Raw genomic sequence first — 15092 nt, forward strand, 5'->3', positions numbered from 1 at the left:
CAAGTGTTCCTAACTTCTGAGCCATCTCACCAGCTTCTAATGGTCATGTTTTATATGCTGGGAGTATAGGGAAAGGGTCTGTTCTTTGAGAGTTTACAGAAGTCATAGAAATGGTACCACAAGCAAATGCTATTTTAACTGCTGCTTCTTTAGCACTTTGTGGATTATTTCTCATAACTGATCTGGATGCATTCTTTCAAATACTAGTTTTGTAATTTCATATCTTTATAAGGAGTCAGACATTTTTACATTGACTAAAATTTTAGCATTAAGCTGAGAGAGAACTCTTCAAATCTAATTCATTTTATACATGTCATAGTCGGTGATATATTTATTAATTTGTACTTCAGTGGTTGAGGTGACACTTTAACAAACTAATCTGTAACAATCACTTACTGGTTTTATATATTTTTAGACTTTTTGTTTTGTTTGAGACTGGGTATCTCTATGTAGTTCATTTTGTAACTTTACCTAATTATCAGAAGATCTACTTGCGTAGGTTACCCAGATGTGAAGGGAATGGGGTGGCTGTAAAATTACAAAATGAACCAAGGTCACTTAATCAAGGGTCACAGAAAGAAAGGAGCCAGGAACAGAGGCCAAGGCAAGGGGCTGCAGCTGGCCAGAGAGGATGTCATTGGCCTGATTGTCATGTAAGAGTCTGCCATTATCCTGTCCCTTAAAGAAAAATTCTTGAATGAACGATCAAACGTCTTAAGTATGAATCATTATCACATGTTCACAATAGAAGCCCCTCCCTCTGCCTCGTCTTCTTGGAGACAGAAAGACTGTATTGCACTGGACGGCCTCAACTTCCTGGGCTCAAGTGCTCCCATCTCCCCAGCCCCGTCTCAGCCTCCCAAGTATCTTGTTACTCCCAAGTGACTGTCTGTTACTCAGAGGCCAGGTGTGGTAATTTGTAATCCCAGCACTGGAAAGGCAGCCACAGGATTTTGAGTTCAAAGCCAGGAGGCTACACAGGGACACTCTGCCTCCAAAAACAAAGAAAAGAAAAATTATGGCGCAGCGATGAGCTTAAGGCCCAAGGATCACATTAGACAGCACAGCACAGGGTTCAGCAAGCTAAGGTGTCTTTTATTTTCAGTGCTTATTAATTCTATTTTAATATGAAATTAAACACAACTTAAATATCTGATAAGAGTATGGATTAATCCAATTTAAGAAGTGATTCCAAGGCCAGATGGTAGTGGCACATGCCTTTTAATCCCAGCACTTGGGAGGCAGAGGCAGACAAATCTCTGAGTTCCAGACCACCCTGGCCTACAAAGTGAGTTCCAGAAAAGGCAGGGCTACACAGAAAAACCCTGTCTCAAAAAAAAAAAAACAAAAACAAAAGAAGTGATTCCAAGTTGAGTCACCTGGCTCCTCTTCACAAGTCTCTTCCAGATGAACTTTTGGAGATGAAAATGGAAACCAAGCACACAGCGTGATGACCGTGTAAGAGAGGTCCTCCTCAGCATCGGGCAAAGAAGCCAATTCCTGTTCTAGCGTGTTACTTCAGTAAATGACTCAACTGGTCCTGCAGGTCAGGTGACTGTTCAACACTAGAAATGAACAGAGCAGGTTGCCTGCAGTGAGCAGGAAGGACTTTCTCTGTATGCTTTGTCCTTTAGTGCGTCAGTCTTGTTACAGCTAAGTCCAAACTTACAGCAGTCCACTTGGCCTCGGCCCGGCACTGGGGCACAACTGTTTGTCCCAGTTACCTGGGAGGCTAAGGCTGGGGGGTGGGTCACTTTAATCCAAGAGTGTGAGGCCACCATGGAAACACAGTAAGATTCCATCTCAAGGTTGGGGAGAAAAGTAAACCATGAGAAGGTTTCGCAGATGGGCATGGTGGCACACACCTGGAACCAAGCATTTGGGAAGCAGAGACAGGATTGTGAGGGCAGGTTAGCCTGGACTACATAGTGAGAAGCCTTAGATTAAAAAGATAAAAGGTTTACAAAAACTTAATGCAGCTAATAAAAATGAGACTGTTTAATGACTTTAGTATGCTTGCTCTATTTATGAGTATTATCACCGATATAAATGGATGTCTATTCCTAAGTGTGACTCTGTACCCTGTAACTTCTAGAACTTAATAAGCAGTGAATCCAGTTCCTGCACACCTTTAAAATACACTGTGTTCTTTACATTCTAAACAGGCAATCCAGAGCATGGTCACTTAAAGCACATATTAACCAGTTTGACACTGATCCCTGAGAAAGGCAGTGTCACTCCCAGCATGCTTCAGTCGGCCCACCCACCACCTTTGAGGTGTAACTCCCAGCATGCTTCAGTCAGCCCCATCCACCACCTCTGAGGTGTCAGTCCCAACATGCTTTAGTGGGCCCTACCCACCACCTCTGAAGTGTCACTCCCAGCATGCTTCAGTCAGCCCCACCCACCACCTCTGAGGTGTCACTCCCAGCATGCTTCAGTTGGCCCCACCCACCACCTCTGAAGTGTCACTCCCAGCATGCTTCAGTCAGCCTCACCCACCACCTCTGAGGTGTCAGTCCCAGCATACTTCAGTCGGCCCCACCCACCACCTCTGAGGTGTCAGTCCCAGCATGCTTTAGTCAGCCCCACCCACCATCTCTGAGGTCACTTACTTCTTCTGAATAGCTTCTTGTCTAAGTCAGGAAGGGAAAAAGGAAAGAAATAAGGAGACCCAGTGAACCAATAGCAGTTGTCATCAACAGATCACACAGGCAGAATGAATACTTAAACTTAGTATAATTACGTGGAGACGAATAACCACTTTTTTAATATGTGCACACCTAAAAGACAGCTTTAACGTTAGTTACTGGGACTTGAATTCTCAGCCATACAATCCCAAAGGGTATGCAAGCATCTTATCAACCACATAAAATATAAGTCAAGAAAAGAAAAAGGCAAATTCAATTATACTTTCCTTCATCACTACAATGAAGGCACTGTCTGTGTATTTTAAAATCGGAATGACTTTGCTGGTGCTGTGTTATATGCAGGAGTGCCAGCCACCATCACACTCCTTTCTCCTAGGGAGGAGAGACACTGGGCACAGCGTGGACAGATACTGATCAAGTGTCTCCCAGGGGCCACAAACTGAAGCATGGTCCCAGCAAGCTCTGCCTCTGTGGGTTCTTCCCTTGTAGAGCTCTCAGTTAACACAGGGAGGACCAAAGCAAGAGGCCCTGGCTCTCGCTCTCCCACACCCCAACTGTCCCTGAAGCCTCAGTGTCTTTCCCCTTGATCAACTCTACCCATTTCCACCCCACTCCCGCCTCCACCCCACTCCTGGCCTCCATCCCACTCCTGCCTCCACCCCACTCCCACCTCCACCCCACTCCCACCTCCACCCCACTCCCACCTCCACCCCACTCCATGGGAAGATGTGCTGAATGAAGCACAAAAGGATGTATACAGGCTGAGGATAAGGAGCAGTCGGTGACTGCTGGTTGGGGCATACTCACTGGTACTGAAGATGTGTGGTTATTATTGCCATTTTCCTTAAACTCTGCATAATAGAGAGATAAACAGAATAGTCCACTTCCCTATGGTTATACAAACCACACCATAAAAGAAACGGTTTCTTACATCTTCTGAGTGCAAGATGGCATCTTCCTGTAGAACCATGTTTCGAGCTGCCTGACCTAGCAGCTGGAAGACAAAAATAAAACGGTAATGATCAAAACTCCCACCTCAGACTGGCCTGGTGGTGCAGGCTTGTAATCTCAGCTGCTAGGAAAGCTAAGGCAAGAAGATTACAACTTCCAGGCCTGCCTGGACTACAGAAGTAAGGTTGGCTAATTTAGTGAGACCCTGTCTCAAAATAAGGGAATGTAAAAATGAGTGGTGATTTAGCTTGATAGACCTGGTTCAATGCCCAGCACCAAGAAAGAAAACCAATCTCATTGGCATCTGCCTCCCAAGTGCTGGGATTGAAGGTGTGTGCCACTACTGCCTAGCTAGAAAAAGTTCTTAACTGTTTTTTTTTTTAAATTAACAATTTCCACCTCCTCCCCTCCTCCCACTTCCCTCCCCTTCCCTCCACTCCTCCTCCCCCTCCTTCTCCAGGGCAAAGAGCAGTCAGGGTTCCCTACCCTATGGGAAGTCCAAGGTCCTCCCCGTTCCCCCCAGGTCCAGGAAGGTGAGCATCCAAACAGACAAGGCTCCCACAAAGCCTGTTCATGCAGTAGAATCAAAGCCCAGCGCCATTGTCCTTGGCTTCTCAGTTAGCCTCCACCGTCAGCCACATTCAGAGAGTCCAGTTTGATCACATGCTCCATCAGTCCTATTCCAACTGGCCTTGGTAATCTCCCATTAGATCAGTCCCACTGTCTCAGTGGGTGAATGCACCCGTCGTGGTCCTGACTTCCTTGCTCATGTTCTCCCTCCTTCTGCTCCACATTAGGACCTTGGGAGCTCAGTCCAGTGCTCCAATGTGGGTCTCTGTCTCTATCTCCATCTATCACCAGATGAAGGTTCTATGGTAATATGCAAGATATTCATCAGTGTGGCTACAGGACAAGGCCAGATCAGGCACCCTTTCCTCTGCTGCTCAAGAAACAAGCTGGGGACATCTCCTTGGACACCTGGGAACCCCTCTAGAGGCAAGTCTCTTGACAACCCTAAAATGGCTCCCTTAATTAAGATATATACTTCCCTGTTCCCACATCCCATCCACCCCTCCTTCATCCCAACCATCCCATTCCCTCAAGCTCTCCCCATCCTCCCCTTCTCCCTTCTCTCCCCCCATCTACCCTTATCCCCCAGAATAAGCTTTCTTCTTCCCATAATTCTCCTGTTCTCATCACCCCGCCTCTACTTCCTGCCTGGTTGTCCTGCCTATACTTCTTGCCTGGCTACTGGCCAATCAGCATTTATTTAAATTTATTTAAAATATAATTGACAGGATACAAACCATTGTCCCACAGCAAAAGGAGAAAGGGGGAAGGACAGAGGGAAGGGAAGGGGGAGAAGAACAAAAAGAAACAAAGGAAGAAGGAGAGGGAGAGGAAATGGAGGAGAAGGAAGAGGAGGAGGAGGAGGAGAAGAAGGGAGAAAGAGGAGGAAAAGGAGGAGGAGGAGAAAGAAGTAGCAGCTACCACTGCTGTCACCACTATTCAAGGCTTAGAATAGGAAAGCTGGTCAGACGGAGCTAAGAAAGAGAAGCAAGAGGAAATATAGAGGCCAACTTTTGAGTTCAGGGACAGTGGGGCCTGAGCCCTATAAAGAAATGTTGAGCTCAGACTCAGCACCATGACCTGAGCTCAGGCAAAGCTAAAGCTATGTGAGAAGTGAGCAGAGATCAGGCCTCTTGCAGCTTTCTGGCCCTGGCATGGCACCCTAACCCTGCAGAGTATGTGTGTCCCACCGACACATCAAACCCTCCCTGTTCACATTGGCTAGGAAAATTCTAGCAGCTGATGACTCCAAATTAACCAGAAACATCAGCATTGCTGAAGTTCATTCTTTTTAAAACTTAAAATGAATAAATCTCATGTGCTTCTAAAGTTTGAACAATGAAGTAAGCCTTCCACCTCTGCCCCTTCCTGCCCTGTTCTCTCCCATGTGCGGCCGTTTTACTAGTTTGAGCTTCCTTTCTAGTCCTGATATCTGTAGATGCCCAAGGCCATTACATAAGATGGTGCTTGCATATTACCTACACATCCTTTCAAACGTTTGAATCTCTCTTGATTACTTTTTACATTTTTTGGTGGACTTTTTTGTTTTGTTTTTGTTGTTGTTACTTTTGGTGGTTTTCAGACAGGGTCTCTCTATGAAGCTCTATCTGTCCTGGAACTCACCATGTAGACCAGACTGGCTTCAAACTCAAGAGACTCACCTGGCTCTGCCTCCCAAGTGCTCTATCAAGCCTACTGTTTCTGCTGTGTCTGTACTCTGTGTGTGTGTGTGTGTGTGTGTGTGTGTGTGTGCATGCGCGCACGCGCACAGGTTCACACACAGGTATGTAAACAGGGAAGCCAGGAAAGGACTTGAGATGTTCCCTCTATCATCTCTGTCTTATGGACTTGATAAGACTTGGACAGAACTGGAGGTGCATTGTTTCGGCTAGGCTGGCTGGCTAGTGTGATCTCAGTATCTACCAGTCTACATCCCTAATGCTGGGGTTGCAAGCATGCACCGTCAAGCCTGGCTTTTGATGTTGCTGGGAAAGGAAACTCGGGCCCTCACATCTGCAGAGCAAGTAGTCTTGCCCACGGAGCCCTCTCCTCAGTCCCATGCCTTGTTTTTGTAAACATGATCTCATATAGCTCAGTCTAGTCTCAGACTTACTGAGTAACTGAGGATGATCTTGAACTTCTGATCTCCTGCCTCTACCTGCAAGTGCTGGGATCACAGCTATGTGACACCACGCCCAGACTCTAAATTACATGTATTACCTAATACAATGAAAATGCTATATAACTTATACAGTATCTAGGAAAAAACTACACGTTTCAGTACAGATAGAAACACTGACTACATTTCCAGTCTGCAGTTGGCTGAATGCATGCCAGTGAAGCTCAAAGACACCAAAGGCCACTTGTACCCTTACTCCCACCTTACTTACAACTTATATAGGTACTGCCCCATACCTTGCAATTCTCCACTTTACACTAGAACCCTGAGATAAATAGATCTATCTACATATCCAATATATGATACATACATACACACACACACATACACACACACACACACACACACACACACACATATATATACATATCTCACTGGAAATATGAAAGAGAAAGATATCTTACTTTTCTATTGCTGTGAAGAGACACATAACCAAGGCAATTTATGAAAGCATTTAGTTGGGCGTTGGCTTAACGTTTCAGAGGATGAGCCCATGACCATCACGATGGCAGGGAGCATGGCAGCAGGCAGGTTTGTTGCAAGCGAAAGCTGAGAGCTTATATCTTATTCACAAGTTGGAGGCAGAGATGGGCCTGGTGTGAGCTTTTAAAACCTCAAAGCCCATCCCCAGTGGCACGCCTCCTCCAGCAAGGCCACACCTCCTAATCCTTCCGAACCAAACCACTAAACATTCAAACACGTGAGCCTATGAGGCCACTCACATTCACACCACGTGAGAGAATCTCCTCAACCACTCTTTCACCCTCAACCCCAAATATCACCCTACACCACACAGACAGACGAGGACATCCGTCAGGTCTCCGCTCACAGACTTGGAGGCTGTTGCTGTTCTGTGCTGTGTGAGCAATGACCCAAACACTGATGTGAGTCTGCAACCTAGGGCATCTCTGTGATAACATGTAGAATCTTGATGCTGGTACAAGTTTTGTTACATGTTGGTGTGTGTGTGCATGTGCGTGCGTGTGTGTGTGTGTGTGTGTGTGTGTGTGTGTGTGTGTGTGTGTGTGTAGGGAGGGTTAACATCAGGTTATCATTCCTCACTTGTTCTCTGCATTTACTTTGGTTTTTGGTTGGGTTTTTGTTTGTGTGAGACAGGGTTTCTCTGTGTAGCTTTGGCAGTCCCAGAACACACTCCATAGAGCAGACTGGCCTTGAACTCACAGAGATCAGACTCTGCATTTGTTTTTTTAAGACGTGGTCTCTGCTGGTGGTAGTGGTGCACACCTTTAATCCCGTGACTGGGGAGGCAGAGGCAGGCAGATTTCTGTGACTTTGAGGCCAGCCTGGTCTACAGAATGACTTCCAAGACAGCCAAAGCTACATATGAGCCAAGGCTTTTCCCAAAATAACAGATAATTTGTTGACACTTGCAGCGTTTTCTCGGATACACATCATTTAACACTTCCAGGTTTACCTTGTTAGCAAGAAAGATAACAGAAACAATCAGTACAGAATCTTTCTAGATTTCACAAACTTTTCTCCTAAGTTTTGATCACTGACTCGCTCATAATTAACTCAAGAGTTTCTTATTTTCATAATTACAGTGTCTCACTGCCCCCCCCATTTAATCACTTCCCACATTATCTCCTTAAATTATATAGCTGAGAGACCCAGGACAGAGCTCAGTAAAGTGCTTGCCTTTTAAGAACAAGGACCCGAGTTTGATTCCCTAGAACTCAAGGGCTGGGGAGTCAAGTGTGGTGGCTCACGCGGCAGACGAGTGTACACGTCATCAAATCATTCCATTCATTGAATCTGATGGAGGAGGGTGAAGCGGGGAAAGAACAGGGCAATGGAAAAAGCTATTCTGAGAACAATGAAGAACATGGCCAGAAGAATAAACCACAGACAGATAAAGGAGCGAAAGGAATCTTGGAAGCTGAGAGCAACACCAAGCTGAGTTTCGAAAGGGGACTGGCATCCACTAGAGATATCCCTGAGAAAAACCAAGCACTGGGTAGGAGCGGCTGTGCCTCTCCCCTTTCTGGAGCACAGGTTCCCATCACATTGCCTCTTCCAGCTAGATGCGCTCACCTAAACTAAAGAAACGCACCCTGACGCCCGACTCTCCCAGGATGCAGTGCGCCGCCCCTCCCGGAGCGGACGCCGGGAGCCCTGGGTCGGGGCCACGCTCCGCTCCCCTCGGAGCCACGCTCACCTCCGAGCTCCGCGAGCCTTTCAGCACCTGCTTGGTGAGCGCGATCACGTCGGTCCCGCAGGTGTTCACCTTCTCGGTGAGAAGCCCCTTCACCGACTGACCAAATCGTGCTTGCGAGTCCGGCGTCCCAGTCGCCATAGTCTCAACCCGCGAACGCCGCTGCCGGACGACGGCGAGTCCCTGGGGCCAAAAGAGACTCAAAGCGTCCAATCCTGCAAAGAGGAAGGACCGCATGCGCTTAGCTCAACCTGCTTTCCAAAGTGATTTAAAGTGTTCGTTTGATGAAAATGGAAGGAGGATAGGGTTTAAGCAAGCCACCCTGCAGCGGATATAACATGATTTAGGTGAATCTGTAGTTTAGAGTTAGAAGAACAACCCAGTTCTACCGTTTAAGCAGTGATGTGGCTACAAATTACTCAAACCCTGGCCCTCTGCAACAGCAATAGTTGCTCTTAACCACTGAACCGTCCTTCCAGCTCCTATTTATACTTTAAAAACTTGGCACAAGTTAGATACTCATGAGTTGCCTCATTGTACACATTTCTTTTACTAGTATACTGACTTGCTAGAGTCTACCTTTGCTGGAGGTGGTCATCACAGACTCCATAATTTTTCTCCTAAGCTATTTTTTGTTCAGCCAATTTCGATTTTTGTTTGTTAGTTTTTGAGACAAGGCCTCAGTATGTACCTCCTACTGGCTCCAGCTTCCAGAGAGCTCCCTTACCTCCTGAGTGCTGGTATTTAAAAGCATTCACCATGACAACAGCAATTTTCTCTTCATACAGAGATATTTCAGATTAAAAATGTTAAAATCCCAGTAGGCCACGCTCAAAGCCTCGGTGTCTTATGGCTGTGGCCCTGCTCCTTTCCAAGCTGAAACCCTGCAGTTCTCTGGGAGTCTAATAAACGAGACCCTTAACTCCCCTGTGCCACACTTGGGACCATGGATTTACTGTATCCACTGTAATTGTAGGTGAATGCACAACAGAAACCACCTTTTGATCTCATTTACCAGAAGAAGAAAAAAAGGTTCTTTAGCAACTGTGATGGTTTAGCATTGTTAACTGGGCAGAGCCTAGAATTACCTAGGACAGGTAATGTCCATAGGTTAGCCTCTGGACATGTCTATGAGGGATTATCTATATTGGACTAGCCTCTGAATGTGTCTATGGAGGAATATCTTTATTGAATTAGCCTCTGGACATGTCTATGAAGGATTATTTATACTAGGTTAGCCTCTGAACATGTCTATGAAGGATTATTTATATTAGGTTAACCTCTGGATGAAAGATCATCTATATTGGGCTAGCCTCTGGACATGTCTATAATGGGTTATCTATATTGGGCTAGCCTCTGGACATGTCTATAATGGGTTATCTATATTGGACTAGCCTCTGAATGTGTCCATGAGGGATTACCTAGATTTGGTTAATCTACATAATGGCGTGAGAAGAGCCACCTGAACTATGGGTAGCACCATTCTCTGGGCTGGGGTCCTAGACAAATAAAAAGGAGAAAATAAATTGAACGTGAGTAACTCATTGCTCTCTGCTTCTTACTTTGGATAAACTGGACTGGCTGCTTTAAATTCTGGCTATCATGACTTCTGCACTATGATGAACACTCTCAAACTATGAACTAAAATAAACTCTTAATGTGCTTGCTCAGTATTTTCTTACCAGTAGTGCGACCACTGACTGAGACAGCAACCCTTTGAGATGCAATCTCAGAGGTTGTTAAGATGATGTGTACAATTATTATAAATACATAAGGCCATTGTAATGACAGCAAAATGTGACTTTCTCATATGTATATAGTTTGTCATTTCATTATCCTATTGTACAATCAGTAACATTAAGTACATGTTTATTGATACAAATTTAAGGTCAATTTTATTATATATATTTATGTTCTTGATTAAGGTATTGTGCAGCTCATTTAAAAAATGTAATATATAATTAAGAAATATAGGTTAATAGATAATCATCTATAATAGTCAAACTTGTAGTCATGCTAGTTTAGGTTTTCTAGATATATAGAGATATATTTCAGATAGATAGGTATTCTTCAAATCTTTAAAGACTAACAGAATATGGCATTTAAAATGTTTTAAAAACTTAGGACTTTTCATGACAATGAGACTCATCTGCTCCTGGCAGCACCAATCTACTTCAAGAGAATGGACATCAAAGAAGCTCCTTATGGAGTTTGTTAGACATTTTGGCAAGAAACTGTTCTTGCCTGGATTGCTTAATGCCTAAAGAAGGTGAGTCTATCCTTCAGGGTTCCTGCTTCATGAAAGAAACTGCCAGACATTTTTACAGGACACAGAAAAACACAACTGATGAATTTTTCCAGTACAAGGCAGAGCAGATCTTCAAATTTCCTGCTTCACTGAAGACTGATACTATGGGCCTGTAGGCTGAAGATGAATACCCCAATGTTACAAAAGGATTTTGGGTGACTGTCCAGGCAGCAAGATGTCTCTGTCAATTCTAGAGTTTTGGAAGTTTCTTACAAAGCACTTCCTGTTTACTTAGGTAATATTATATCCTTCTGGAGTTTTTGATGGAGTTGAAGAAAAGATAGTTATAATTATAGTTTTCCTTAGTTATAATAAAAGATAAAGTAGACATAAATATTATAATTGTAATCTTTGCTTGATGCCTGTTTTGTTGTATGTAATTTTAGTATGTTAAAGTTAAAACCTTCCTTTTTATTTCAACAGAAAAGGGGAAATGGTGTGGTAAGTCCTTCTGTATATGTGTTGCTTTTATTGGTTAATGAATAAAGCTGTTTTGTCCAGTGACTAAGCAGCATAGAGCAAAGCAGGAATTCCAAGCGGATAGAGGAGGAAAGAAGGCAGAGTCAGGGAGATGCCATGTAGCTGCTGGAAGAGAAAGACACCCATGCACTGGTATTAAACCATAAATTTCATGGTAAAATACAGAGTAATAGAAATGGGTTAATTTAAGATGTAAGAGTTAGTTAGAAATACACTTAAGCTGTTGGCCAAACAGTATTGCAATTAATATAGTTTCAGTGTGATTATTTCAGGTCTGGGCAGCCAGAAAACAAACAAACAGCCTCCCTCTACACAACAATAATCATTATTTCCAGAATATTTTAATCATTGTAAAGAGTGTACCTATTAAACAAGAATTTTCCATTCTCTCTCCCGCATACCCTCTGGAAACATTGAGTTTAATCTTTTGCCTTTTAAAAAGATTTATTCTTATTTTATTTTTAATTGTGTGTGTGTGTGTGTATTTGGTTCCAAGTACCAACATGGCAGTTCATAATTATCCATAATTCCAGTTCCAGGGGATCCCACTTGCTCTTCTGACCTCGCAAGCTCTAGGCATGCACATGGTACACATACACAGATGCAGGCAGACACCCAGATATACAACACTATGGGAGTTTGACTGTAATTTACCCACAGAACTGCCAAGATCACACTCGAGAGGTCAATAAATGTGATGCTAAGGTAAATATTTGAAAACTTAATAGGCATGAATACACTGTGGAGAAGCCCTATAAATGCCGAGTGTGGTAGAGCCTTCCCTGGGAGCTCCCATCTCAAATCCTTCTGCAAGTTCACACTGGTGAGAAGCCCTGTGTCTGTGGTGGAAGTTTCCAGGGCGTTAGCTCTTGGAATGTTGCAGGTGAGAGGAAGAGCTTCAATGATAGTGATAATTCCAGAGAAACCGCACCCGGGGTGTGAGGAAGCCTTCAGGCACACCCTCCTCAGCCTCTACAGCAGTCAGAGAAGCCCTGTAGGTGCCCTGGGTGTGAGGAAACCTTCAGTTGGAGCTCCAGTCGGCCTCCACCGGAAAGCACACAAAATACTTATATCTCAAAATATCAGCACTATAAGCTGCTTTGTTAAGAGTTTTTAAAAATCTATCCTTCTTTCTTTTTTCTTTTTCTTTTTCCTTTGAGACAGGGTTTCTCTGTGTAGCCTTGGTAGTCCTGGAACTCACTTTGTAGAACAGGCTGACCTCAAACTTTCGGAGATCCTCCTGCCTCTGGCTCTGCAGTGCTGGGATTAAAGGTGTGTGAAAGAGTTAAAAAATCTTAAAATCATTAGTGCCGTCAGGAAGGAAATCCTTTATCCACCTCCACTGACCTCAGGCACCTTCGCAGCCTTCTCCAGCAGCACATTCCTTCTAAAGAGACTTAGGTGAGGCAGTGTGTCAGCTCAGGTCATAGGTGCCCCAAAGCTTGTTTCTGAGTACGGAATCTCCCAGCATACATGCCCGAAGTGGGACATGATGCATGCATGGTATTTCCTGGAATTCTAACACCAGGACTCAATAGTTGAAATACCACCCCAAACCCGATATTCCCCTCTGTATGCTGTGAATATATTTTATTATCATTGGTTAATAATAATAATAATAAGTTGTTTTAGCCTGTGATAGGGCAGAATAGAGGTAGGTGGAGAAATAAAACTGAATGCTGGGAGAAAGAAGGGGGAGTCAGAGAAATGCCATGTAGGCACCGAAGGAAACAGACCCCCGATGGAATCTTACCAGTAGGCCACAGTCATGTGGCAATACACAGATTAATAGAAATGGATTAATTTAAAATATAAGAGTTTCTTAATAAGAAGCCAAAGCTATTGGCTGAGCAGCCTTGTAATTAATACAGTTTCTTTGTAATTATTTTGGGTCTGGGAGCCCGGGAAATGAACGAGCGGTCTCCACCTACACAAACCCATGAACAGTGCTCAGTCTTTGAATTACCCTCTGTGTGTTATAAAACAAGCAGGAGATGGCCACTCTCTAAGGAGCAAGCTCAGACTTCAATTGCTTCTTCCTCCCTGCCACTCACATCCAGCTATTTCCCCAGCCCCAGGTTTGTTTTGGTTTGGTTCTGGTTTTTCTTCTGGTGGGGCTGGAGAGATGTCTCAGCTGTTAAGAGCACTGGCTGCTCTTCCAGAGGTCCTGAGTTCAATTCCCAGCAACCACCTGGTGGCTCACAACCATCTGTAGAGAGATCTGATGCCCTCTTCTGTGAATGCAGATAGATAGCAAATGAATAAATCTTTTTTTAAAAAAAAATCACATGATGCAGTCACTAGAAAATGAGCCCGACTTAGGGATGCAATAATTAGTTAGAGCCTACAAACTAGACAAAATTTCCAGGGCATTTATAACTGCCAGAGATTTCCTGACTCAGGTGAGTGAGTAGATAACTATGATTCCCCTAAAAATCAAAAATGATATTTAATGCTCTCTAGAAGTGTTTGTGGGTACTCTAAGGACCCTCTGAGGTAAAGGGGACTCAGTAATAACAGGACAGAAGGAACTTAATGCCTGAGTTGACCCAAGTGGCACTCTCAGAATGTCGTGGGCTTAAATGAAAAGGAAGAAGCAGGCACTCCAAAAGGAGCGTCTGCCATCACTACGAAGCACATCCCAGTTCCCCGAGAGCTGGAGAAGGACTTGGGAGGGCTGGCTGGGGTGTCATGGCGGAGGAGTCTCTTCTGTTGTCACCATGGGTTGTAGACTAGTTCTATTCTGAAGTCAGCTTGTATTGCTAAAGCAGCACCCTCCTCGTCGTTAGTGGGAGGTTGTGACACCTGGCACACAGCACAGGTTTCCGGAGCTGCGGTAACAGGGCAGAGGTGTTTGGGGACACCCTGAGGTGCTCAGGGACACCCTGAGGTGCTAGGCAACTGTACTGAATTTTTTTTCTTTTTTGGTCCTGTTCTGTTTTGTGTCTTGTCCCGCGCTACCATCTCGCCCGTAAGAACGACACAGGACATTTAGGATCCTTCTGCAGAAAAGCTTTAATGCGTCTTGAGAGAGAGAGCATAAGCTTCCAAAGCGGAGACCCAGAATGAGGGAACCCATCCCTTATATAGGAAACAGTCCTCGCTTCGGACGTGTCACTCTTGGATTGGTCCGCTGCCCATTATCCCAGATGATGCCTCGGGAGTAGGCAGGGACAGCAGTGGGAAGTTACCAAGCACATGTGCATTATCTTGTTCACCTGGCAGTGAAACCGGATGCCAGCGCCATCTTGTAATGGAGTATGTGGTTGCGGTCCTCCACATCTCCCCCTTTTTTTACTTCTTTGCAGAAAGGCAACTCCCTCAGAAGGCAAAGATAGAGGTCGCACTTCCCAAAGTGGAAACATTATAATGGGCTTGCACGGAATCTGCCCCTAGGTTCATGACACCTGGAACTTATCCAGCCTGCCCTCTGCCATTTTTCTGGGAAAGGGAATATGTGGCAGGAAACCCTTATGCAGGGCGACATATCTCTCAGAGAGGGCCATTCTCTGTGTGATGCTCTTCAGCTCGACAACCTTCAGGGCTAGCTAAGCCAAGCACTCCACCCTGTGCAATGGACCACTGTCCTAGGGGTGCAGGAGCTGGTTGACATAAACCTTACTGCTTCAACATAGATAGCCATACACCAGTAGAGGTTCCCTGTTCCAGGGCAGCCAGCCCTTGTGCAATAACCACTTTGTCCCTATGACTTTGGGATTTGAGTCAGCAGACCATCCAGAGGAGAAACACTATTCCACAGCATAGGGCTGCTCCAAA

General features: G+C 44.7%; 1 protein-coding gene across 2 annotated transcripts; it reads right to left on the bottom strand.

The window, feature by feature from the left end:
• Positions 1 to 1074: 1074 nt before the first annotated feature.
• On the bottom strand, positions 1075 to 8959 carry Borcs7 (BLOC-1 related complex subunit 7). 2 transcript variants are annotated; one of them, XM_048439017.3, is made up of 5 exons: positions 8531 to 8717; positions 3583 to 3645; positions 3459 to 3502; positions 2616 to 2636; positions 1075 to 1565 (listed from the first exon to the last, which is right to left on the bottom strand). In XM_048439017.3, the coding sequence occupies exons 1-5, from the start codon at positions 8666 to 8668 to the stop codon at positions 1514 to 1516; spliced, it is 318 nt and encodes a 105-aa protein (XP_048294974.2). In that variant the 5' UTR covers positions 8669 to 8717; the 3' UTR covers positions 1075 to 1513. The 2 variants fall into 2 exon arrangements, with proteins under 2 accessions (XP_048294974.2, XP_085550185.1); XM_085694059.2 differs by lacking the exon at positions 3459 to 3502 and having other exon boundaries at positions 8531 to 8959.
• Between the last annotated feature and the right edge of the window lie 6133 nt (positions 8960 to 15092).

The sequence above is a fragment of the Myodes glareolus genome, chromosome 7 (assembly GCF_982192425.1).
Source record: "Myodes glareolus chromosome 7, mMyoGla1.1, whole genome shotgun sequence".
In the NCBI taxonomy this organism is placed as follows: Eukaryota; Metazoa; Chordata; class Mammalia; order Rodentia; family Cricetidae; genus Myodes; species Myodes glareolus.

What these genes read in the sequence shown, in the direction of transcription:
- Borcs7 (XM_085694059.2), bottom strand. Translation starts at nt 8,764, where the DNA reads ATGCGGTCCTTCCTCTTTGCAGGATTGGACGCTTTGAGTCTCTTTTGG. An exon ending in AAGGCTCGCGGAGCTCGGAG is followed by an intron (nt 3,646 to 8,530) that starts GTGAGCGTGGCT and finishes TTTGTCTTCCAG; the next exon opens with CTGCTAGGTCAGGCAGCTCG. An exon ending in CCATCTTGCACTCAGAAGAT is followed by an intron (nt 2,637 to 3,582) that starts GTAAGAAACCGT and finishes TTCCTGACTTAG; the next exon opens with ACAAGAAGCTATTCAGAAGA.